Here is a 27,246-nt window from a genome sequence, read left to right as displayed (position 1 = left end):
CACCTCTGTTCTGTGGGATTCAGAGAAATCTCTGTTTGCTTTGTATTTTAATTTTTTTCCTTTGAACTTGACTCTACAGTTCTCGAGTTAGATACGGGCAAGGCCCAGTGTCATCAAATGACTTTTACAATAGAAGCTATGGAATCTGTCTGCTGGCAAAATAAATGGTCATGCTATGCTTGAAATTGAAATTACTGTTTTATATTCTAGTGTGCTGTTCTTTGTCACTTGCAAAAATAATGTTTATAATATCAATACAGAACGGCAAGGACTGATTTTATAACATCAGCAAAAAACATTAGGGTTTTTGTTTGGAACGAAAAGAGTGAATTTTTCCAGTTTATCCTATGATTGCCATATCATTGAGCATCTTGCCATTTTCTCTATTCTCATGTAACTTAGCACATGAATACAGCATTCATCACTAAGACTTGTGGTCATATGAGAAGTGTAATGGAGTAAAATCTTATTGGTTAAATAAACATGTGGTCTTATTACCTGAAGAAGGTTCAACAGCACATGTTATTAGAACTTGGTGTTAGGACTAATGATTAAAACATAATTTGCTTTTAAAAGATTACAGTTCCAGATGTCCATTTTATCAGTTCTAGAGTACTATTCAAATACTACCTTAGTGTTGACAGCTTCATTTTGAAGATTTGCCAAACCAAACTCTTTTTGAGATAGAATACCTCTGGTGTTGTATTAGAAAGTTTGCGCATTAGTTCCATTAAATTTACAACTGGCTCCTAAGATTTCTTCTGGCTTGATAAGGCTTATTTAAAAAAAAAAAGAAAAAGGGGGGACAAGATACTAGTAAATATATGTCATAATCTGAGCCTGAACTTTTTTACTCTGCTGATCTGCTACTCAACTCCTGATGTGTTTAGATCTGCAAATGAAAAGGCCGCTTTCCTCTTTGTTCAGAAGGGTCATCATTGAGCAGTGGCAAAAGGCCAGGGTTTGAGTCATTCTTGTAATGTCCTTACATATTTCAGGTGACTGAGCATGTGCCCAGCATTGTAGGATGGGACTCCATCTGCTTACTGAAGACAGTCTGACAGCAGCCTGATTTGACGTCTGATGAAATTTAATTTGCATTTATCATGATTCCTTTTCTTGTCTACTTGATGGAAATTTGACTGGTCTTACCTACGTACTCCATAGAACTTGATCAATTAATTGTAAAGATAATCTATAATCCTGTTTTGGCTAGCAACATTCTTTTTTTCTGTCAGCTTGTAATTTTTGATAGATGTATTTTTGCATTAAATCTTGTAGAAAGTCTTCTTTATTTAAACAGCAATATTTAATATTAAAATGCCTTATACAATGATTCTGTATTAACTAGAATTTAACTTATGCCTTCTCCCAGTGTATCAGTTGCAACAGGAAGCTCCCCATCCTAGAAGGATAACCTGCACTCGCGAGGTGAGTATTACAAATGTTCAGTTTTACAGAGTCTAGTGGTTCCAAGTTTGTACTTAATGGTGCCCAACCCAAACAGTGGTTCCTTGGAATACTTGGTGCTGTGATTAGACTAAGTAGCCTTGGGAGTACTTGTGCCATTCAACCTAAAAATCCAATTACAAAGCATTTTGCATATGATGTGTACACCTGAGAATAATTTACTGGTTTATGATTCCTAGATATATGGAAGCGTGCCTTTTTTCGTCTTCTGGGGGGGTCAGAAATTCAAAGAAGCAAGAGCAGACCTGTACAGGGGAACTATGCACCTATTCATACACACATTGCTGCTAGATTCCTGCAATAAAGCAGCAAAGAGAAGACTGAAACCTCCCCTGCTGCTGTTATTTGAGTTGTAGTACTGAAGACTCATTAATACTAGGAGGTAAGCTAGGCAGAGCCACAAATTTTAAAGATCCAAACAGGAACAATGGGATCCCATTGGTATACGGTGATTGAGAATAACCTGCTCATGGGGTCAGTTGTTGAGGCAGACCCCAGATTGCTAGTGTGTTCTGAGCTACCATCCAGCAGAGCAGCAGCTCTCCAGACCTGTGGTGCTGGAGGGTTTAACTCATACCAAACATCAGTGCCAGCAGGATTTTACTCATAACTGCATCTCTCTTGCAGCTTCAGTTAGGAACCTGGGAAACATTAATTTCAATTTCAAAAATGCTGAAATGTTAGGCTTGACTTGTTAAACAGTATTACAAAACACAGCTCTTACTGAATAACCACTGAAAGTTATTACATTGCTGCAATAAAACTTAAGCATTTTTATCATGTGCTGGAGAAAGGCAATTAATCTTTGAAATATGTTAGTCACTTTGATGTAGTATTAAATACAGGGGACATAGCACTGTCAGGAACGTTAATAGCTTACCATCTAGATCACAAGGAGGATTACTTTACAGAATTGAACAGGCATTTCTCTGTCATCTTTTCAAATGCCCAAATGAGATTCTATGAAGTAGTCTGTCAATTTTTAAGATAAAAAGTAGAAATTTAACAGAAGTAAAATACTGATTTTAGTGGAAGCACTCGTTTTTCTTTGTTAATTTGATAGATTTGTATTTTATAAAAGGTATAGCTATAGCTGATAGCACTTAAGCAAGACATAGCTGTAGTAAAGAACAATACGTGAATTTTACAAGAAGCATTGTAGAAAAAAAATTTGGTTTAACCAGCGTTTCTACTGTTAATAAGGGTCCAAGCAGGGGTATTGTTGTATAGACATCTTACATCAAATAAGGTAAGATGGAGATAGGAAGGAGACATCTATAGAAGGTACAATCTGAGCTCTGAAAAATGGGGGGGTCTTCCTTTTTTTTTTTTTGCTCCCATTGCAGCATTATTAGGAAGGTTCTCTTCTATTTTGTGTGTTCCCTATGATAAGATTTTTCATTACATTAATATACAAAGTATCTTAAGTCTTGTAGGAGCTTGGTCTTAGAATACAGGTTTGTGATTGTACGGAGATTGTACAGAGTGCTCGCCTGGATAGGATGAAGTGTTTTATTCCCTGCCTCTAAAGGATTGTGTTTATTGTTGTTAAGTGCTGTTGAATAGTTGTTTTTCCCTTCCTCAGAAGTATTTCATTGCTGGAAGAAGTGCTAGTTTGTGTGTAGGTATGTGTATATATGCATATGGTAAAATGTATGAGGGATTTTTGGTAGCCTTCTGACACTGATCATTGAGGTGCTGACATTATACTGTGCAATCACTGTAGTCTTTTATTTGCTGAGTCTTATTTCAGAGCCCTGCTGTATTCATCTAGTGACAGGCTTACACTGTATGCTTATGAAGTTGCCTGGCTCTTGCGGTGATGAGCGACAACTCTTCAGTTTCTTCAATTAGAATCTTTGAGAGTGTCAGTTGTGAATGTTTTAATTCTTACAGGATTAGAACCTTTATTCTTCTGCATACCTTTTGGCTACAAAAACAAAGCAACACAACCCAAAAAAAAACCCACCACAAACAAACAAAATAAACAACAAAAAAACCCCATAATAGAAATATAAGGAGAGGAGGGAAAGTGCAACTACAGTTAAGAAAATCTTACAGCAGATGACAATTGCAATTGCTTTGCATGTCAGCTGCATGATTGCATACATACCCTGTAGTCAGGGAGAAAATGTAAGCTGATGAAGGGGTCCAGCATATTCAATAAGGTCTGTTTGCATTATATCTCATGCTAGTTTGACTGCAGAGAAGTGCTTTGGGTCTTTCTGCCCTAGGTAATATGAAGTCATGAACAAATTTTATCCTGAGTTCTCCTTCATAGTATTTCTTAGAATACCATTAGCCTATCCAAGCAAACCAGCAGAGATATAAATGTGTATTCAGGATCTGAAAATTAAAAATCCTGCTACCTCTGGAGTGTTGGAAATCTTTCAGCTATTGATCAGATCCAGATTGCCCTCTTTTTAGAATCAAACAGACCTACTCTTACCAGCCAAATATAAAAACATCTGTGTAAAGCTTCTTCAAAATCAACCACACTGACCACTATAATTTTCTCATCCTCATTATCACTGAATTTTAATACTGTGAATTAATAAATCTTATTAACTATTATACAGGTGGCAAATTGGGAAGTTGGACTGTTTCAGGGAGGTAAATTTGCTGTGAGAGTGTGGTGTCCTGCATGAACTAATAATCCAGGCTCTTTGGAGGGTGTCTGAGCTTACTGCATGCCTACACAGAGACGTCCTCCTGGTCTAGTTCTATATACAGGTAGTCTGTTGGAGTCAATGGGGGATTGGCAAAATTACCACAAGCAATCTAAACACTCTACTAAGTCCTGTCATCACTGAAGAAAGAAATGCAACACAGTAGTTTCTATAAAGTCGTCTTTCTGTGAATTTATTCCAAAACAAGACTATAACATATGACAAACTTTAACTAAGTGTAAAACTTTGCTGTGCCAGAGTGAACAAAAAAGAGAGACATTCTGTGTTTTAAAATAGCTTCTTGAATTGTGCAGAGTAAACCTGTGTCTGCACCATGAACATTGTTGTAGAAGCTGAGAAATAAAAGCTACAGGTTTTAGAAATCAGCGAGAATTGAACTAAATAGAATGGAGCTATGAACGAATCAGTCTGCTGCAGGTATATAGGTGCAGAGCGGAGCATATTAAATGCACGTTTTCTCATTAAAGAATCTATTTAAATGAAAAACAAAAGTCTTTGAAGCTTATTTTAATAAGCTTTTTGAAGCTTATTAATAAAGGTAAAATTGAAATAATGTTAAACGTGTACATTTCCCTACTTCTACGTTAATTCATTGCAATGCAGAAAACTGTTCTTCATTATAAGTATTGAACAATGTATGCAGCTGAGCCAGATTTGAAGAGAAAATATATTCAGCGAGCAGTAACATGTTTAACCTTTCTCTCTGGTCTCAGCCTCTCCTGCTGGTGTTGAGCTTTGTGATCTGCTCTTTCTCAGCTGGGTTTCTATTAGGAGCCATGTGTGAGTCAGTGGGGAATGGAATCTTTTCCTAAGTGGTTGAATTATTCAGCTGTATAAACAAATTAATAAATATTATGAAGATAATTTTGGCCCAGAGAACATCAGAGAGGTCAGTGGGAGGGAGCAACATGTAATTTGATAAGGTATTAGCACGTAAATCGCTCCTCTTGCCTTATTGTATTCCACTTGTTGACATAAGCAAGAGTGATGATTAGGGGAAAAAACACTTGGTAAAGAATAATTGGAAATCACACTGTAAAAACCCCCAAGCTTTTATTTAAGGTGCAAAGGCATGCGTTCTGCAGGTCCTGATAGTGAGAGGGGTATTCAACAGAATGACCTACTTAACATGAAATGCTTTTCAAATACAGAAAATTCAAGTTTCTGCTCTGTTACACCAGCTTCATATCAGAGCAACACACAAATCAGTGGAGTACACTGACATAAAGAGAGCATTGCATTCGTTTGAGCTTTTTATTGTGAAAGTGCAGCAGAGCTAAGGCTTTTAACACTCTGTGAGGTTAATTTGTAAAGTTGATGATTCCATAACATTCTAAGGATGTTTGACTTCTGCATGAGGCTTGCATCCAAATTGTGATGTTGTTTGTACAAGTAATACTGTATTATCTCAATGGAATTTGTTGTGCATAGAATTTTTTATATACACATGTGTGCATGTGCAAGGTTATGTAAGGCATCCTTGATGCTATATGAAGGCACTCCATGAAAAAATTTACCTATGTAGGAAAAAAATATCAAACAGGCAAATGATGGAGATGATTAAAATCACTGGCGTTTTCTGTCCTATTGTAAGGCTTCATCTTAATTCAGTGCTAGTAGTTAACAAGCCTGTTAAACAGCATCTCTGTGTAGTCTTGTGAAAATGTCCTCTGTTGAGTAGTCAAGAAACATAGTGTAGATGAGCACATATATTTAAGATCCCTTCCATCCCGAACCATTCTGTGATATGCTGCACATCCTTGTTAGAGCTGTTCTCAAAGATGACTTTATCTGTATGAATTCAACCAAGATGACTTATCACCTTTCATGTTAACTAAGCTCTTTCCCAAAGCAATGGCTACTCTAAGGGACCTGCTATGTCTGCCCCATTTATCTGTTCATAAATTTGGTTTCATTGGCTTCACACCTCAGTCAGAAATGAGACAATGGTGGATATCTCATTGACCTTTGGGTTTCTTGCAGGAATCAGAGCGAGACCTGAATCTTTCCTGTGGCTTCTGCATCAGTGCTATACAAATAAGCACATTTAAAACAAATATTTCAGGGGTTTTTTGGTTGGGTTTTTTTTTTCCCCTAAGTTAGAAGCCATTTTTGAAGTTGTGCCAAGCATAGGTTAAACAAAGAGGAAATTTTTCCCATAAGTAAAAAGTCTTGTGAAGTCAAAGGACTTAGCATTTAACTGATCTTTGCTGGGTACAGAGAAAATTAAGTAGCTGAGGCTGCCTTTACTCATGGTCAACAATACTTTAGTCCAAAAATACTGCCAAATCAGAATAAAACTCTGCAGAGGATAATTACACTGTATTTTCAGCTAACAGCTTTAGTTAAAATGACATTTTCTTGCTACTGCTTTTGATTTTGTTTAAAAATATATATTTCCTTTCTTAGGTAGGTTTTAGTTCCAGTCCAAATGGGTATTTTGGTTTTGTGTCCTTAAGGCTGACTGAGTGTAAAAAGGCTACTGAAGCTTCCGAACCAAACTGTTTTGGCTTTCAGTGCGCACCCACAGAGGATACGTGGGTGCCTGCAATTGTAGTTTGTAGAAATAACAGCCTGGCAAGAACTTTGTGAAGCCCAGGTAATTGCAAAAGACCAAGAAAACTGCATCTCACTTCTGGTTTTGATGCAGTTATGGATACCTAAAGTAAGAACAAATGCTGTGCTGCTTTTCATGCCTAAGCTGCTATGAGTAAAGTTGGTGTGACAGTACTTGTAGGAAGCATTATAGAAAGCTGGAGAACAGTGTTTACTGTCTTACATGGTAAATCTGGTTTAAGCAGTGTATCTGTGTGGTTTTTTTAAGTCCACATGGACTGCACTGAGTGTGTTTGTAGCCCAGCTAATTCTGAGCAAATTAGAAGGCTCCTACTGAGTTCTGATGGAGTTGCCTTAGAGTCTAAATGTATTTATTCAGTCTAGATGTCAGAAAACCCTAATATCATGAATCTAAAAAGTTTATTTAAAAAAAAAAGCCCCAAACACCAAAAAATGGGCAATAAAACTCCATTCACTCCCCAAATCAACTGGGGCTTGAGTTGCACTGAATCTTATACAAGTAAATAGTGGTATACATCAACATTTGTACTGAAGATTTTGTGAGCTGGTAAAACTGAAGTAAAACCTCAATGTTAACAGAAGTGGTTATTTTCCTCTTTAACTCGTCATCCACCAAGATGAAATGCAAACCCAGCTACAATTGCCTTGGAAGTCCAGCAGAGCTTTTCTCTGATGCTTTGCTCCAGTCATCTGGCAGTTCACATTTTCAAGTGTTCGTACACTGAGTATAATATTATAGTTTGTCTTAGGATTTGCAAGTACTCTGAAGGTGCCCTGTCACATTACTAATCCATTTCCAAAATGGAATGCTTTTGCCTATATAGATTTTCCAGTTTTGTCACTGTCCTGGGTTCAGCTATAGCAGTCATTTTTTCTCCTTCTTAGTAGCTGGTGCAGTGCTGTGTTTTTGACTTTCAGCCTGGGAACAATGCTGATAACACCGATGTTTTTAGTTGTTGCTAAGTAATGTTTACTCTGACCAAGGACTTTCTCAGTCTCATGCTCTGCCAGGGAGGAGGGGAAGCCAGGAGGAAGCAGAGACAGGACACCTGACTCAAACTGGCCAAAGGGGTATTCCATACCACAGCATGTCATGCCCAGTATATAAACTGGGGGGAGTTACCCGGCAGGCCCAGATCGCTGCTCGGGTCGGGCTGGGTATCGGTCGGCGGGTGGTGAGCGGTTGTGTCCTTTTCCCTTGTTATTCCTCTTATCATTATTATTGGTAGCAGTAGTGGTTTGTATTATACCTTAGTTACTGGAGAGCTGTTATCTCAACCCGTGGGAGTTACATTCCTCTGATTCTCCTCCCCATCCCTCCGGGAGCAGGGGGAGGAAGGAAAAGGGGGGGAGTGAGCGAGCGGCTGCATGGTTCCAAGTTGCCGGCTGGGCTTAAACCACGACAGTCACATAAATTCACTGTATTCACTGAGATAAATAAAAAACCTCTATAGACAGACAGCAAAATCTTGTTCACTACAGGATTCTTTTTTTTTTTTTTTTTAATAGCTGCCTCAGGCTAGTGTCTTGTCTTGAGGGTTTTCGTTAGGAATTGTTGCAAGTTCCTATAACAGTAAAGTGTTTTCACTTTTTCTCCATTCATGCTGCTATCTTCCTATTGAAGAAATAGCCTACATTTAACAAAAAGTGTATCAGACTTTTTCTGTCTTTTGAAATGATCCAGTCTCTTCAGGTCCTTTGAAGACGGTTATCGTACTGGTCAGATCTTGTTTGCTGTTACATAGGGAAAAGAAATCTTTTAAAACATTATAAATCTTTCCAGTGATGGAATGATTTTTTTTAAAGTGATAAACTGTCACAATAGCTTTTTATTTGTTGGGGATGGGGAAGAATGTTTATTAGACTGTACACCAGGATGTACTTTTTGTTGTTTTGGACATGTGAAATCTTTATCTCCACTGAGGTAACTGGAGAGAAGCACTGATTTTAATAGACTTTTTTCTGAAAAGATAGAAAAAAGAAACTGGGGTGGTAGTTTCCTGTATTGTATGTTTTATTATAGCTGTATGTTTCATATTCTTGCAGTTTAGGTTGTATAATTGTTGACTTTTACTCCCCACAGAGTTTCCTCCTTTAAGTTTAGCAACGAGGGATAATTCTGGGAGGTCTGCAGTTCCTCACTTGTCTCTAAATTTGCTGACCAGTTAGAGACAAGTTACTTCATCTGAAATACCTAGCAGGCAAATTGTGTTCTGACACCTTTGCATGTTGTGTGCATTTACACTGTAGGGTGTAAACACATGCATACCTGTTGTTGGGGTCTTTTAGGTGATACTACAGATGAGACAGTTTAGTGAAGTCAAGAAGTGCAAGACTGGGGCCTCGCTCTAAGGCCATATGGTAGTGGCTTGATTGCTCGCAGCAGTGGCACAACCAGCTCTGTGATAGAAAATAATTTGTAAATTTAAGTTTTATAGATGTTTCGCTTCTTAGTACACTTAAAAAGTATAGTACACTGACACCCATGAAATGAATCTTTCATTTCCCCTTTTTGGCAGTTTGGACAGGCAATACTTAATGCCATCAGGTTGCATTAGCAGAGCCCCAAGGATGACATGGTCCAAGCGTCTCATTCTTTCTCACTCTGTTTTAAGCCATTCAGAAGTGCAGTGTTTCCCAAAGGTCTACCTTTGGTTTCCCTATATTCTACACACAGGGAGAATCCTGAGATAGTAGATGATTTTCATCTCTACTTTCACATTACATGCCTTTCCATTTTTAATACTATGTTATGGACAGTATACTTTGTGTATGGATTCAGTTGTTATAAAACATTACAATTTCTGTTGTTTCTTCTAGGTAGAGAACAGACCCAAATATTATGGAAGAGAGTAAGTAACACACACCTCTGAAAGTGGTTTATCCGGACATGTTGGTTGATAATAGGTACAGAACAGGTTACAAGTGTTTGCTCTGGGCCCTTTGTTTCTTCTCTAGGTTTTACAGCAGTGTGTCTTGCTCACCATCAGATTATTATTGCAGTACCATCACTTTTGTCTGTCTAAAATTACGCCTGCAGTTTCTGATGGATATGTATATCGAGTGCTACCTTAAGTGAGAGAAGCATATGTTTCTGTTCCTCCAAAGGGTTTTCTTTGTCTACCTCCCCCTCCAGTTGGCTTTTGCAAAAGGTGTTTGTGTGCTGGGGAAAAAGAAGATTTGGATCACAAATGCAATATAAGCGTACAGTATATACATCTTCAATTTCAGATTGCTAAGGCAAAGATGGTTAGATAGAGTGTGGGGAAACAAAGCAGATTTTACTTGTGTGTATTTTGGTAAAAGGTGTGTAATGTTGCTGGGTTATTACACCAGTAATTACTGAGTTTATATGTAATCCCTAAGCTTTTAGCAAGTTGCCATAATATCCCTGATGCTGCAAAATGCTGGATTGCATGGCACTGGTGCAAAACATGTGAAGCCAGCAGGAGAAAATGGGCTTATTTCTACAGATTAGATTGATAAAAGCAGATTTAAAAAAGCAATATACTTGTTTCATAGATACTGTCTCATAGAAGCCTTTCTAAACTATTTAAAGTGACCGCAAGTGCGGGTAGAAAGGGAGATTAATTTAAGCTGTAGATTCCTGCAAATCAGTCATTTTTATGTTTGCTTCTTTTTTAATTACCATGGTTGGCGGTTTTTAGAAGAAGAGGAAAGGTGATTTAAAAGTGAAAAGGCATGTGTTTTTAAAGGTCTTTGTTCCTTAGATTCCATGGGATGATCTCAAGGGAGGAAGCTGACCAATTATTAAGTGTTGCAGAGGGAAGCTATCTCATTCGTGAAAGCCAACGGCAACCTGGAACCTACACTTTGGCATTAAGGTTGGTAATTAATATTTAATTTTTAAGTTTATAAAATATTCAACAGAATGTGCTGTGTTGTTGACCTTAGTGCTTAAACTTCCTTGTGATTGTTGTAATTTATTTTTTTTAAAGCATCGTACTTTTTTTGTCCTAATTACAGATCTGTTATCTTTAACCTTCCCTAGCCCTTTCTGAAGTGCTAACGGTCCTTATATTTGCACTATCAGGATAATAGTAACTGTGTTCTTGCTGGTGTTGCTTCATTTGCCCTTCTCCCACTACATTACAGATGTGACACCATATAGGTGTTGGGAGAGGAGGCAGTTAAGAAATAAAAAACATCTTAAGCATTCATCTGACTAATCTGCTGTTTGGGTTACTTACTAGCTAATCTAGCTGTTGCTAAGAGCAATTAGTTCTAGTCCCTCTGTGGGATGGCCAATAAACCAGGAGGTTTTTGTCTGAACACCTGTTAACTAACAATGTTTGTAGATCTGTTTCTTTGCAAAATTCTGGCAAGTGGATCAGATATAAATAAAAAACTGAAATAAAAACAGAAATAAAAAAATAACTTACTTAGTTGTATTTTTTAAATACTTTAATTACCCTTAAGGAAATGGAGGTTATTTTGGCCTGAGCTATACACTTAAGTATTCAGATGGGAGATGGTGATTATTAGCTGTGTTTTAAATCTACATGAGATGGTAAAATATTGAATAAGATGCACTTACTGAAAGTTTTATATAGGTAGAATAAGATTGCAATTAAAATAAGAATATCATGAAATAATAGGTTGTGATTAATTACTTTTCTTTTACAGAAAAAAAGGTATGTTTTACTGAGATGTTTGTTTCAGTAGTAGTAAGATTTCAAATAGAAACATTATGGACGTTTACACGGGTTTGCGTTAACAGTGTAAATAAATTTGTTGTTTATTAGGATCTAATACTCCATTTCATCTACTTCTGCTCTTGCAATATTCATTTAAAGCTAAAAAGAAATCAGTTGTCGTAACACTTGGCTTGAAGATAAAGCTCCTGCACCTTGCTCATGATGGTGCAGAAAGCTCAAGGTCTATAGACTGTGAAAGATGGTGCTGCTGAGCATCTTGCAATAATGTGTTAATATAGCTTGTTTTACAAATGCTCATCCAGTCCAGCAAGTCAAAAGATAGGTCTCTTTTAGGCTTGATGGTATGTCTTCCAAACTGGAAAATGTGTTTGAAAGCAGTAAAATCTGTTTTCATACCCAATAGAAAAGAGAATGGATGGCTCTTGGTGATCAGTTTGGGAAACAGTTTCAAATAATAGCAAAGCTGTTCTCATTGATTTATTTTGAGGAAATTAAGCATTTGGTCAAACAACTCAGAATCTGAAATTGCAACATGTTGCAACCATTTCATTATGAGTAAGCATTAGCTGAACAACTCATGTATTAAGGGCGGTGGTCTAGGTGTCTGCTTCCCATCACACAAGTAATGCTCTGTTATCTTGCTGTTGGCCTCGTATACGAATGGGGGGTATTTGCTTTCATACATTAGGTGAAAATTCTCAGTGAACCACAGTGCTGTGTCTTCCACATGTGGAAATTTTACCACTAGGATTTCTTTTTCTCTCTCCTAGGAAGTGTAGTAGGAGTCTGCATTTCCATTGACTGGAGGCAGAGTTTTGCTTGGTTTGCATTTTTCCTTTCCCTAGAATTATATACACAGAATATACCCATTAGTCAGTATTCCCACTAACTCTGTTGCTGACACTGTAGCATCTCATAAAGACTAGGTAATTTCTGTGGTCTGTCTGTTCAGCCTGACTGTGAGAAGTTTGCTCTTATTGACATAATAAGTTTATGTAATTTTACCTGTAATTCATAGCATTTTTTTGAGACCATCATTTGTGCTTGTGTCACTGCACTACCAGGTGGCAAAGATAACTCTGTCTACAGGTTAGATAATCCTAGTAGGAATTACAGAACATCATCTCCATGGCCAGAAACAGAGCTTTGGGGTAGCTTGGTATGTTTGGTCAAAATCTTTCCAGGTTCAATGGAATATTGACTTCAGGGTCTCTGATTTCAGCCTTTCTTTTCTAGCTGTGTGAATCAATTTGATCTTTTCATAGTAGGTGTAAATGCCACTCTGTTATTCCAGCAGTCGTGTTAATTTTAAGATCACTTCTGTAAGATTTTTGCTTTTCCTTCTTTACCTTTATTTTACCCTTTAAAAAGTGTTAGGAGGAAAGAAAATTTGGTCAGCTGTTTTTTTTATATAAAGAGACAGACGCAGAACAGATTTCACAGCATTTTACAAAGTTAACTAGCAATGCCAAAGAAGTGCTCTAATAGTGCAATAGATAACATAGTAACACATAAAATGTAATATCCATGTTTCGTGATTGTTTTTCAGGCATGCTTTGGAAAGCAAATGGAAAATGTTGAGTAAAATTTAGGTGCTTGAGGCTACCCATTGGCCTTTGGCATAAATACTTAGTTCCATCTTGGTTCCTGTATTTAAGTGTATCTACTCAATCTATCTCTAGCTGTGCATGTTTGTTGCCTGACTTGTCTGTCTTTGACAGTCTGTCAGTTGTGATTAGGACAAATTGGAAACTACCTATGAAGTGTGATTGCATCATAAAATCCCAATTCATCGAGACATGAAAGTCTTGTGGAAGCAGTGGGTAGCATCAGCTGCTTTGGAGACTGAGACAGGGTTGTTTCTTGCCTTGCAGTTACCGGTTCTTCAGGTGGGGGGCAGGCAATTCAGTAGTACAGACGGCTCAGCACAGCCTGCTCTGGCAGATATGTTCTTTCTTCATTTGTGTCAGCGTGCCTGGGAATCCTGAAAAACCTAATGTGTTCAGTCATGAAGAGCAGTTTAGTCAAACAGGATCATGAACACTTTCTGTGGCAAGGTATGATGTCTCTGTAATGAGATATTTCTAGTCTTCATTTCTGCAATGATAAAAAACTTTGTGCTTGTGAGGACCCAAACCAACCAACTCCTCAAATCATCATGGAACAATTTGAATGCTACATTTGATACCTATTGATAGCTATTGTAACGGATGTCTAAAATCTCAATGGTATGTTTCAGCAATTGAAGTTGTTTTGAATTTAGTTCCAACTGTAGTTCTGTTTTGTCTAATATTTTGGTTTGATGGTACTAAATTAAGTGAAGGCACTGCATCCTCTGTGTTCTCAGACTACAAAAAGGAAGATATCTTGGTGTTTGTAGTTTGATTTATTTATATTGCAGTTTATTTAATCAACTTCAACGTTGTTGATTAAACTACTTGCTGTGTTGGTAAAGTTTCTAACACAGTTAAATTGGAAATTAGAAAAAACACTAAAAAACCCCTTTGGCTACAAAGCAAGCTAGGTGAGACATAAAGGTGGAACTCAGAATCCTTACTATGACTGCCTAAACATTGTATTTGTGAATGTATCATCCTATATGCCACAAATCTCATAGAGATTGATGAACCCTAGCTCAACTTTGTAAAGTGAACATTTATCTTCTGGAACTATTAAAAAAGATCACATCACAGAGGGCTATATTATAGGGGAAAATACCAAATAGTCTTTCTTGTTCTTGTCTCTATCCTCATTGCTTATTCCCTTCTAGAATGTACTTATAGTGGACATTCTTGAGATATGCTCATATTGTCTTCACTCTGCACTGAAGATTTGCACTTGTTAAACAACTTTGTCTTTCTAGAAGATAAAGAATAAACTGTTAAGACCACAAATCATAACTCCTTTGTAGGCAGATAGAATTCACAATTATAAAAACATGTTTCTGTAAAATCTGGAACAGATTGGACAATCGCACTAAGCTACAGCCAAAATGCACAGAATGCAAATGCATGAAGGTTCTTTTATGGAATGTTCTACCCCTAACACAGCTCTTCTGCATCTCACTGCTTTTTAAGTTACTCTAAGGGATGCCTTAAGTCATCATAAAATGGGCAGATCTGGGGATAGGTATGGGTAATTGTCTGCAAAGAGTTTCTCCCCAGTTATATATCTGTTGACTGCATCGGCAAGTTCTCTGACTATGAACACACTGGATTAGAGCAAAGGACCAGTTTGTATTCTGGTCCACTATCTACTCTTCAGTAGCTATTAATAGCAGCCATTGGAAGAAAAGTGTAATAATAAGAGAACATGTGGTAGTAGTTCTCTGTTGTGCTCTTCTAGCCTCTGAAAATTTGCTGTTCATGGACTTCTGAGCAGAATTATCTTTGCTATTCTTTCAGGCTTTGGATGGAGAGATTTTTTATTGTTGTCTAGTGACTTTCTGAGTACATTTTGGACCCTCGTAGACTTGCCTGTCTGCAACATGAGGTCCATGCCTAAACTGGGATTTACAGGCAGCAGCATCCTTATCTTGAAGATTCCATCTCACAATTTCATTGGATGCTCCCTAGTTTCTGTATTATGAGAAATGGTGAACAGTTGATCTCTATTTACCTTTTCTATGCCACTCATGTCCCCTTTATTGCTCTCTTTACAGGTTGATGAGTCCTAGGCTATACATTCAGGTTTTGTAGTGAAGCTGTTTCGTAACCTTCATCCTCTGTCATCTTTCACTGAACCTTTTTCTTACTCTGTGATTATCTTTTGGATATGACAGGACCAGGACTGCACATTCTGTTCAAGATGACGTGGGCCATGGAGGTTTTTTTCTTTGTTCTCTAAACCCTTCTTAATGAATTTTTGACCACTATGGAGCATTAGGCTTTGAAGCTATTATAGAACTAGCTTTAGTAGGTCTGAAGATCTTGTTCCTGAGCTGCAATAGCTACATACACAGCCCAGTAACGATTAAATGGCCAAATATAGGATAGGATAAATAATAGCTTTTTCAGGCTTAACTGAGGCACTCAGATATTCTTAGTACAGAGCTGTGGAATAGTTAACTGAGTTCATAGGGAAGATGTTGAATATTTCGTCTTCTTTAATGAGGTAGAAAAAGTGATTCTTACCCAAAGAAACTTTTCAGTTATTAAGGTTGCTGATGAGTTACTGTAAAATGTGCTTTCCACTTATGTAAGAAGCTGAATTTTACTATCTTATGATGAGCTATTTTTGTCCATTATTGTGCAATTAATTTGCATCCTAACTTTTTTTTAAGACAGATTACTTTTTAAATCTAAACTTGAAACAAAAGAGGTTTTGTTTTCAGAAAACAAATTTCTCAGTTTGTAACAGGGAGAAGTATGTACTTAGGCAAAAAGGAAATGATAACTTAAATGTTGTTTTAAGTGTGTAAGTTTGGCTAAATATTCAGTGCTGTCCTTCAAATAAAATTAATGTTCAGAGCCTAAAAAGACCTGTGAAATTGTATCAGTTCAAACACTGGATAAAAGAGAATGAAGCATAAGCACAAATAGCAGCAGATCAGCACCCTGCTATATTTAATGCCTGTACTTAACCATGGATGTGGTTTTTCATAGCTTACTAAAAACAAAAGAGAACACAGCAGAATTCACCAGTGTTTACGAATTAATTAATAAGAGAATGCTGTGGAAAAGTTTTTGCAACCCTGAGTCTTAAAAAAATTACTAACAAGAGAAAATTATTGTAGGTATATATGTATGTCCATATTTATCAGCAAGTCTCTTTGACAATAAAAAACCATGACATACATTGTAATGTTAATTAGATATTTCAAATGGATTAAAAGAACTGGCGAAAGAGTAGTACAGTGCTTAATGCTAGGACCTATAACAAATGACAGTAACAATAAGACATGGTTCACAATGTAGCCTTTTGTGGTTGAGAGCTTGTTTAATAATTAGGATGAGGATAAAGAGGAAATGGATAGAGATTGTATTAGTGGTAGGCGTTGAAGTGTGATGGTACTGCATGTTCTTTTGAGCAGATATCTGCTGTAGCACGTTTAGTTGGTTACCATGGTTTCCCTTCCTGCAAATTCTATTGTGATACTGAGGATGAATTGAAATAAGGTTCTGCAGCATGAATTTTTAAAAAAAAATGAAAAAAGGTAATAATGTTATCTATGATTATGAGTCATGTTTTCTTTATGTTTGGGGGTTAGGGCACATTCAAGATTATGTGGCATCAGGAGACAATTCTTGGGGTGAAATAAATGTCAAAAATTAGTAATCCTTAGTTTAGTCAACCAGCTACATGTATTATGCAAGAAATTGATACACATCTTCTCTCTCCCTAAATTATGAAATTGCTTTAAGAAACTAGCTACTGATACTTTAAAAGGAGACCTAATTGGTAGGCTGTTAGACCATAATGCTGCAAATGAACTGCAGCAAACAAACTGCAAATTAATTTCGGAGGACAGTTGCTTTGGTAGCCGAATGTTCATTTTCAGTGGGCTCTTTTGGGACACGCATGTAGTGCTCTTCCAGAACATATATTGATTGCCATGGGACTACTTACACTTGTAAAATTCAACATCTGCAAAAGTTTTTTTGAATTCAGAGGTTAAAACTGTGCATCTGCATTCTGCTGGGAAGCCTTGTTGTACAGGCTGGGACACTGGAGAGGAGCAGCGGAAAGAAGAATTGTTTGAAACGACTTTCTGTACGATAATAGCTAAATTACATTTTAATTATGAATATATCAAAATTTGGTCATAGTTTATCCTGCATCCACAGAAGGAACCCATCAAACAAAAACTTACTGCATCTCTTCACTTTAGCATGATAACAGACATTATGGTAGTTGGTAGGAAAAATTCTAAAGACCATTTTAAAGACTAAACTTTGCATATCTTTCTGCTGTGTATTTTTTTACCTGATTTGCAAATGCAGTGATTGGCAGTAGCAAGGGCTGAATTCAGTTTCTAGAAATCTTTCTAAAATATTCACACAATATTTCCTGGTTGCTAGCTGAAAAATCCCGGAGAAGCGTGCTGATAAATTTTGGAACTTGCTTTTCTGCTCTAAAATAAAACAATTTGGCCTCTATTTAAATGATCCTGCATGTAAAAGAAATTTCCTTTCCTGTATATCATTTCATACTAAATAACACTTTGTTACTTTGTTAGTAACATGGAAGGCTCAAGTACCAGTAAACAGCATAGGCATCCTGCATGTCATCTGCCTTATGTAAGTGCACCTGGGCGCTACTGAGGTGGCTTTGCTGAAGTATTTAGAATAATAATAAATAGCTGTTAACCTTAATGAGTAATTAGCTGGCTACCTAGGCCCTCCCACAGACTAGAATGCTTTTTTCCTTATGGTTCATGTCTTCTTGCTGTGTTCCTGTTCTCCTTCCCTCCTCTTCCCATCTGTTGTTGTTGTCAGCTCTGTTTTCTTTTGGCTAGTGTACCTAATTTATCTTTGGCAATTCAGTTTGCTGCAGTCTTTCTCCTGCTCATATAAGTTCAGCACTTCTCAGAGGAATATTCTCTGCTTGGGTGGTATTGTGAACTTTTAGGTAACTTGTCCAAGAGCTGTCTGTGCTCAGTACATATAACTCATGTTCATTTTATGCCATGTCCTACACTTCTGACTATAGCTTTGGCTGCACCGCAAAGATCTGCTGTAATCTGGTGCACCATAGAGCCTTTGGGCTTGTGGTTGAGGCACTCTGGTGGAGCTCAAATAATCTGGGCTCACTTCTTGGCTTGAGACTTTTAAGTTTTCCATGCCTCATTTCTCCATTAGAGAGGGTATGTTCTTTCCCGTATTGTCTCACATGCCTGTTCAGTATAAAAGTCTAGGATCTCTTAAAAATGGCCCACGCAAACTGGAAGTTGTACCCCATCTCTCAGACTACCCCCAGTCACAACTCCTGAGCAGGAATCTCAGTTGTACTGTGCTATTTTTATGGTGTGTAATGTCTGTCTGCTTTGAAGCTTCTAGGCACTGTTGGAGCTGAACTAGTGAAAGCTCAAATTGCAATGCAATCGGTTGATAATTGTGTATTCTTGTACATGCAAACATTGCACTGTCCTTTCCTGTCAAAAGGATACATCTCTCTTTTGTCTTCTGCAGGTTCTATTAGAATGCCTTTTTACTTTATTGCTTTTAGAAAATGCTAGATAGAAATATATTGTCAAGTTAGGCCTTTTGGTTGGCCTCTTCTTTTGTAAGCTTTTGAAATACTCACCTATAAATCTTTTTGTTTGGAGAAACAATTTACTTTTCCTGATCTTCATCAATAAGCAAAAAAGTCGTTCAGCTTTATAAATATGTTTTCAAAATAACGAATAGCCTCGTTGTTTAATCTCGTAATTGTTTTTATCAAAACATTTATGAATTATTCAAACACTAAAACCACTGAAAGCAGTAAATGTTATCTGGCCTGGTTTTCCTCTTCCTTCTCTTTCTTTTATACTTGATGTAGCTCAGCTGAGTTAAGCATCATTCCTCCTGATTTGATAGGTACTAGGTTTCTTTATAGCTAGAGATGAGTAAATGAACTTTAACAGTTTCTGTAATAAATTGACATCTGCTCAACCTACTGCTGCACTTTCATGAAGGAACAAATTGCATTCTGGAAAAAAAAGAATATAATAATAGAAAAGCTATCAATCTTTATTGATGAGCTGTTAGTAGTCACCAGAATCCTAACAGTGCATACTGTATATGCAGGAACCATTTCATTTTGCATTATTATGCTTGTTTATTGTTAAGGAATGCAGCTTTTGGAGAACAGGATGGGTATATTGGTGAATCTCACTGTTTACAAAAAAGTGGTGAGTGATTTCTAGAAGATCAGAGGTAGAATACATTGATAAAACAAATTAAGTAGCAAATTGTGTAATAGCTTTAAGTAAATTAAGTAAACCTGTATGGTAAATTTGGGATTAACAGTGGCTAAAGGCAAATCAGATTTGACAAAATCTCTCTGGAACAGAAATCTTACTGTAGTTATTTTTAATCTAAGGCATTTTTGTTTATATATATAAACTTTGAGACCTAGAATAATACACAGAGTGTACATTAATAAACAAAACCAAAACGAGAGCAACAACAAAAGCAGTGTTTGTCTACTCTGCTCTCCAAAAACCCTTTTTGCACTTGCAAAGCTATTTTATAGCACAAATTTCTTAGGGTTTTCACTTGATGTCTTCCACTCAGATTTCCTTGACAAACTGTATTAAAATATGCATATTGTCTTAGTGAGATAAATTAAGAGAAAGTTGCTTTTAGTGTGAGAAAACCTGTAGAAGCAAAAAATAAATGTGACAGTCATGAGTAACTTTTAAACTAAAAGAGGGTAGACTTAGACTTGATATAAGAAATAAATTTTTTATGATGAGGGTGGTGTGATACAGTGGAACAGGTTGACCAGAGAGGTGAAGATGCTCCATCCCTGGAAACATTTGAGGTCAGATTGGACAGGGCTCTGAGCAACCTGATCTAATTGAAGATGTCCCTACTCATTGCAGATGGGTTGGACTAAATGGCCTTTAAGTGTCCCCTCCAACCCAGACTGTTCTATGATTCCATGTCTCTATGAACTTAAACCCTTGTAGGAAAAGCTGCTGTAAGTGAAACAAAAAATGTGCATTTTTGAGCATTGTGCTATGGCAGTTCCCTCCATGGCATGCATGATTTCCGTTACAGATCTGATGTTGTTCGACTTCTAAATTTGCCAGAAAAACAATATCATACATGACCTAGAATTAAAATATTATATATAGGTAGAGTAAAATTTGCACACGTTTTGAAGTTTGCTGGGCAGGCACTGGTGAGGGTTGATAGCTTAGAAGAGTTAAAATACAGTTCTGATTTAAAGTAATACAAAAGCTGTCAGTACCATGAAGTCACATTGCAAAATTTACTCTTGGAGAACATTTCTTCAAAAGTTTTGGTAAAGAAATGTAACTATTTGCTTAGTATCAAACTGTGAAAGTTACTAACATTCTTGTTAGTAACATTTCCAGAAGGTGTTTATTCCAGGCATGTTGGCATTGGTTTCCAAATACCACTTTCATTTAAAGAGAAGATCAGGGGTTTTTTTCCCCTGTATACATAGACTTCAAATGTGTCTTAATCACTAATTACAATGAGTCTTTTCCCAGGAAGCATGGAGGTTTCATCATGTAGAAAAAGCAGTAAAACATTGTCCAAAAGATTGGTATTGATTCTGATTCAATCATCAAGTCAATTCCAGGGACTCATATAAAGTTTAAATGGAACAGGGCATGCAAGCACATTACTAAGAAGAGGTGATACATCTGTACAAGAGGTTTTTTTTCAGAACCAAATACATTCTTTTCCAATTATCTATCACTGATCAAGAACATTAAGAGTGATCTTAAGTGTTAAGTGATCGTACTGCATATTAATGATCAGTTAACATTGTTCAGAGTTTGAGATGGTGAAAAATCAGTTGCGTAAAGCTATTTCAAAGTAAAGTAAGACACTGAGACAAAAGAAGACTTATTCTTTTGTTATATTTATTTGTGAAACACACCATTACAGGTACCAAAGGCTGATAACACTTTTAGTCTTCATTGTTTTCAGCAGCTATTACCTACTGCTGATACCCTAGAGCAGTTGTCTCTCCCTTGCCTTGTCCCTGACAGTGCTCGTGGTCCGCAGGAAGGTACCATTGCTCTCATCCTTGCTGCCTGCTGTATGCAGCATGCTATTTGAACAGTATTTTTTCCCTCTTGAACAAGGAAGTGTGAACAGTGAGACAGGTATACAGTCTTCAGTCTCAATTGAGAGTTGCCAGGAAACTGTTGTTAATGGTACAGCACCAGCTGCAAGTTTTTTGCTTGATCCCAATTAGACAGAGTGAGTTGAAGGTTGTGTCTGAATTGGCATGGGGCAGACACGTTGCAGTTCTAGCTCTGGGATTTGTTTTCTGTTTTGAAGGATGCCACATTTCTTCCATGCTAAATTAAACTATCATGCAATCAGCCAGAGCATGGGTCTGATCAGGTTTTAGGGATAACTTTATACCTAATTAATGTTCATCAAGCAACAGTCAGCCAGCCAGCCAATGCTACCCTTCCAAATGGCACAGGAACACAATCTATAGTAACTGTACTCTGGCACCTTTCCCAACTATATCAGACAATGAGAATTTTTTGGCTCTCCTGGTATAAAATGAACCTTTATTTTCAATCGCTAAAGCATTTGATTTCATTTATGCAAACTGTGTTCTTGTAAACTACTACTAAGGTTTCGGAGATGATTACATTTGTCAAGCAGGTACTCTAGCAAGATGCAAGTTCCACAATTCCTTGACCATCCTTAGAAATGTTGCCATTAAATAATAATAATAAAAAACAAACACCAAAATGAGCTGCTTTCAAGAGCTGGAGACCTTCAGGGGTAACTGTGTGAAAGAGGTTTTGGCTGCATGCAAGACTTGTGCTTCTTTGACAAGGAAATGCGCCAAAAGAGTATCTGTGGAATAATTTGTTTTCTCTCACATGAACACAGCATGATTAGGAGACATTCCTGATTGCAAGATTGCTTATATTTCTGTCACTTTTTATGGAGTGTCAAGACTGATCTTCAGTGTTGGTTGAGTTTTCAGAAGCTAGAACTGAAATTCTGGCACCTAATTTTTAGTTACATTTCAACCTTCTGGCTGCAAAGTACATTAAGATGCTTTTTCTCCAAGGCAAGAGTAAGTCCAAGTGACCTTCAGGCACATGTACAGAACTTAAGATTTCCCAGCTCAGTGTATGAAGTTGCTTGAAACTCGTGAGGACATGAGTAGCCCCAAGGGGTACTAACTTTGTGGTCTGGTTGCAGCTACACATTTTAGATAATGTCTTTGTCTAGATACTCTTCTCATCATAAAATATGCTGTGAAAGAGGTGAATAGCTACTGTACAATTCTGTATGTGGACTTTAAAACCCATCTGAGATGGTAAGAAAATAAGGATGGGCTCTTGGTCCTTCACTTCCTTCTTTTGTTTCACCAGTGAATGCCACATACAGAGTAGGTGGCCGAGTCTGAAGCCTGTCTCTCTCATGCTATGATACCTAATTCAACTCCTCAGTCCTTTATTACTAGCCACATTTGCTCTACCATTTAATACGCTTTCCCACGTTGTTATCCACTCTGCCATACTGGCAACCAAAGGGACTAGACAGAGTGATTGCTTTTCAGACAACTTGGAATAAAAGAAGTCTTTTATCTGTAGTCCTACTGCTTGCAAACAAATGCACAGTGGACACAATGAGACTGTTTGACATGTCAGAGGTCTATTTCTTTTGCTTGGAAAAAACATCTAATGTTCCCCTGTTTAGACCAAAAGAGAACATACATTATCTGTGTCCTGCTTTCTATTTCTTAAATGAAAAACAGCTGGTATTAGCACTTGCCTTTAGGAAGATACCATCAGGAAGCTGAAATACAAAATCTTGGCTCTACTTAGTTGCCACGGTGATGTATAATTAACCAGGCTGCACTAATGTTATTGAAAGTAAGTATAATGAAATATTCTTGCTAATGGAAAAATGTAAACTGTAGTTTTAAGTAAAACTGAAGGGACTGAAGATTAAAATTTAATTGATCATTTGCAATCGGACATTTCTGTTTGCATTTACATTGTAATTTGATCAAAATAGTACCACTGTGTAGTCAGAAAGTAATGTAAACGAGTTTGAAAGAAGCAACACAGGATTGTGAGACATCGTTGATGGTACAGACTTCGCAAGAGATTGATGTTTCATGGATTTGTGGGGTTTTTTTCCTCCTTGTTGCTGATAGGATTCTATTTGGAAAACAATACATTTCCCCACAATGTGTCCAATGAGAAAAGAATAGAGGGAAAAAAGTTTGATTTGGAACAAATGGGAAATCAGATAAAGGTAAACCCATTCAATGTTAACCTTCTGCAGCTGATACACAAGCACCTTTTCCAAGTGGTTATGACACTGACGCAGAGTAACTTCTTTGTTTAAATACCTTTCTTTAATTGGTAATAGTTAAATTGCTCCTATGTAGTTTAAACCAAGAAAGTTGAATGAATCTTTGAATGCCAAAAGAAATTGATGTGCAGTTCCCCAGATGTGTACAGGAGAATGTTTCCATCTGTCTGTGAAGTTTATGGGAGAGATGTTGGGATACTGTTAAAGAATTAAAACTGTGGAACATTACCTATGAGATACTCGTGCTGAAATGTGGGTCAGGAGCAGTGGGATAAAGATTATGTACTTCTGGAAATCCTATTCGTTGTAGTATCTCTCAAATACTCGCTTTATATACAGCAGTCTAAACCAATGTGCAGCATAGGGGCTGCTCGGTAAATCATAACTGGGTAGAACCATGCACCTATTGACCCTGATGGGAAGAGCCTTAGTACTTTAAGAAACTTTTTCTTTGCATTTGGGCATCTTGTTCTTCAGAACTTTGTTTTAGACTCTGAAGGATGTTACTAAAATCAAGACACCATGTGTACTTACTAATAGGCCCTGAGAAGCTTTTCTGTGCCTTATCTTCTCTTGATAAGATTAGTGTAATACTTTCTCTTCTAGAAAGCTAAGAGCAGTAAGTGACCTTCAGCTTGTTTAAAACTCTGCTATAAGTACTGTCAGAGCATATGTTACTGATTAGAACAGCAGTTCACCTGCTACATCTCTTAATAAAAATAATTCTCTTGCATATTGTCACTTAAGGCCCATTGTTCTTCACCTTCAAACTTATTTGGTTCTCCTGTCAAATTTTAACGTCACAGGGCTTGTATGTGTTCCATGTGCTTTATTCCCACTGACTTGGGCAGAAGACAATGAAGGTTGATTGCTTTGGCACTGCAAAGTGCTGAGCACTCTTTGCTCGTGTTGACTTCTGTGGCAGCAGAGGCTATGCAAGGAACATATCTCATGGTCAAAGCTTGTCTGTCACGTACTACACTGAGTAGAAAGATGCTCTCAAGAATGAGCCTACATATGTTCCTACCCCTCCTGCTGTAACTTAGGACATTATCTTTTCTGAATTACTTGTATTCACTCAGGACTGCATCTTGGGATGAAATAAGTATTAGGTAAAAATTTTTTCTTTATGTCATTTTGTAATTTCTTGCTTTTCAGTTTGATTCACTGAACTTCTAGTTTATGTGGTGTTAAATTATGCACAGAAGTACCGTTTCATTTCTAGTGAAATGCCTAGGTAGCTCCTACACATCATGTCCTCTTTTCTTACTGAGCAAGATGCAGATTCCTGAGAGCCCCCTGACATTCAGTGTTATGTAAAAATAGCAGCTCCTGAAGTTACAGTCACTGTCAGGTTATTGATAGGGGGATGGGAAGGTTTTTTTATTCAGAACACAAAAAAAAAAAATACATCACAGAAGAAGTGGGTTTGCCCATGTTTGCAAGAAGAGTGCAATATTTCACCTGAGGCAAGGTCTGAAATTATGATTCCCCCTATTTGGCAAGGCCCTACTGGAAAGGAGCCACTTCAGCAAAAGCACCAGTATTTATTTTGCTCCTTAACATCTCCTGTGAAGCATTTGATTGTAAAATGAAAACAATCCATAGTTTCAAATTTAGTTTTTAATATTTCTTTGGCAGATCTGACCTCCCAAGGGGGCCAATACCCTGGGCAGCCACCCTTGCTGCTGTCTGGCCAAGGAACAACACTGGAACGAGCCATGAAAACAGCTTCTTGCCTCCATCTTCTCCGCAGGAAATGCGTTGGCTGTTGCCAAGCGCAAACACTCGTGTACTTTCACACATTTAGATTGCTTTTAGGCAGAAAATTGTTGCACGTTCTAAGGACAGGATTTTTTTAAAATATGCTACTATTCAGGTAAAACTGGTGTTCTTATGGTTGCTAAGAGCCTGTACTGAAATCCTATTCCACCCTGACAGCAGAATGGGTAGTGTCAGATAGCTTTCACGTTATATATCCTGTATGTTACAAAGATTTGCTTGAAGCTCAGGACTTAACAAGCATAACACAGAAGGACTTTTGTACAAAGCTTGAAGAGTTAGTCCTTGGCCTTTGGCCAGGAATAAAGAATGCTTGCCCTTGTGCCATTTTGTCCTGTGCTGCTCCAGTTCTGGCAGCAGTTCTGCTTCAGTGTAATTGTTGGCACTGAAGCTCAGCTGAACCCTGAATGGCCTCTTCCTGCAAGCAAGCAGGGGCGCAGAGGTCCGAGACGGCATCAAAACTCTGTATTGATCAACTGTAATAGAGGACTCTATTATGAGAACTCTTCATATCAAAGCCAAGCAAATTGACTACGGCGATGCAATAGTAAAGTACTAAAAAAACCATAAAGAGTGTGAAGTAATTTTCAGTTTTTCCATGGGATAATGAAGGGGTAAAAGAATAAGAGAACAAACAGCTCCTTCTGGGACAGTCACTGTTTTGGCTATCTATCTGCAGTTGTTGTTGATCTCTCCTTCCTATCTGTGCTAAGTAGAAATTGAGTTTTTCATTCTCGTCTGGAGCAGACACAGAGCAGAGTCACAGCTTTAAGTGATAAAGTGTTTTTTATTGTTTGCAAAGGCTTGCTTACTCTTCTTTATTCTGCTTACTGTTCTTTAAAAAAAAAACTTTCCCATTTCATTGAGGCAGATTTGGAAGTCAAACCAGAAACTTCAGACTGTACTACGATGGAAAGCACTTTGTTGGGGAGAAACGTTTTGAGTCCATCCATGACCTGGTGACAGATGGATTGATTACTCTTTATATTGAAACGAAAGCAGCTGAATACATTGCCAAGATGACAATAAATCCTATTTATGAACACGTAGGATATACAACTTTAAACAGAGAGCCAGCACACAAAAAACATATGCCAAGCCTGAGAGATGAACATGATGGCAAAGAGTCTACAGGAGAGGATGAGGTAGCAGAAAAGAGGGTAAGCAATTGTTAACCCACACTCTTTTTTTCTGTTAGACTTATTATTTTGTATTTTTAACCCTCCCTCATCTACTATAAAGTGCTAAATATATCTGTAGATATTTAGTCTACATTTTTATCTCCAGTATTGCATTAATAGTTACATTTAAAATGGTTTTTTAATGGTAATTTTTGCATATTGCAAATTTCTATGTTTTGGAGGTCAGTTATTTATCATTGTGAAGTTCCCTTCTTGAGGTATTTTCACAGTTATAGATGTTACCATTAAGCCACTTCTTTATTTCAAACAGGGTAAGAATATTTCATCTTAAAATTGTTTACAGTGTATAAGAAAACTGCCCCTTTGGTCAAAAATTACATTTCTTTATATATTCATTATTCCCCAGACAAATGCATTCAATAATCTATTCAGCAGTCTGCATACAATGACAGTAAAGTTGTCCACATTATAAATAAGCCTGTTCATTAAGTTGATAAAATGTTAAAACATTTCACTTGGCTAAGTTCAGCCTGTCAGAAGCTGACAGCGCTATTTTTGGCCTCAGCCAGACTTATGAAGAAGGATTGCTCTCTTCAGAAAGTTGCAGTATCAGCTGAGAACTAACTGCATCCTGGATTACAAAAGAAAAACAAACAGCAAAGAAATCTTAGAATGGGTGAACACAGAAATGTTAAGGAGGTTGTGAATGTGTCAGGCAGACAAAGCAGCTGCTTGAAACTTCATTTTTGTGACAGAGACTGAACTTAAAAGAAAACATAATGTGAGTTCCATCATGTTAAGCTAAATATTTTATTTATTGAAAAGTTGACATATGAAGTCTTTTTAAAGTGTATTTTTACATATGTGTAGGTGTTAATGCATGTGTAATAGTCTGATACACTTCCCTATTTCACAAATAACA

At 37.2% G+C, this 27,246-nt stretch overlaps 1 protein-coding gene across 1 annotated transcript in view; it reads left to right on the top strand.

The window, feature by feature from the left end:
* LOC104410872 (N-chimaerin-like) overlaps positions 1–27,246 on the top strand; it is a gene marked incomplete at both ends in the record, with an annotated part of 49,007 nt that overhangs the window by 2,807 nt on the left and 18,954 nt on the right. The window contains 4 exons of the mRNA XM_010021150.1: positions 1,376–1,431; positions 9,558–9,589; positions 10,469–10,582; positions 26,054–26,342. Coding sequence (XP_010019452.1) covers positions 1,376–1,431; positions 9,558–9,589; positions 10,469–10,582; positions 26,054–26,342 — 491 coding nt within the window. The remainder of the gene's footprint in view (positions 1–1,375; positions 1,432–9,557; positions 9,590–10,468; positions 10,583–26,053; positions 26,343–27,246) is intronic.

The sequence above is a fragment of the Nestor notabilis genome, unplaced genomic scaffold, assembly GCF_000696875.1.
Source record: "Nestor notabilis isolate BGI_N333 unplaced genomic scaffold, ASM69687v1 scaffold22190, whole genome shotgun sequence".
NCBI classification, from domain to species: domain Eukaryota; kingdom Metazoa; phylum Chordata; class Aves; order Psittaciformes; family Psittacidae; genus Nestor; species Nestor notabilis.
The sequence above is the reverse complement of the archived record's forward strand: the minus strand, read 5'-3'. Positions and strand labels throughout refer to the sequence as shown.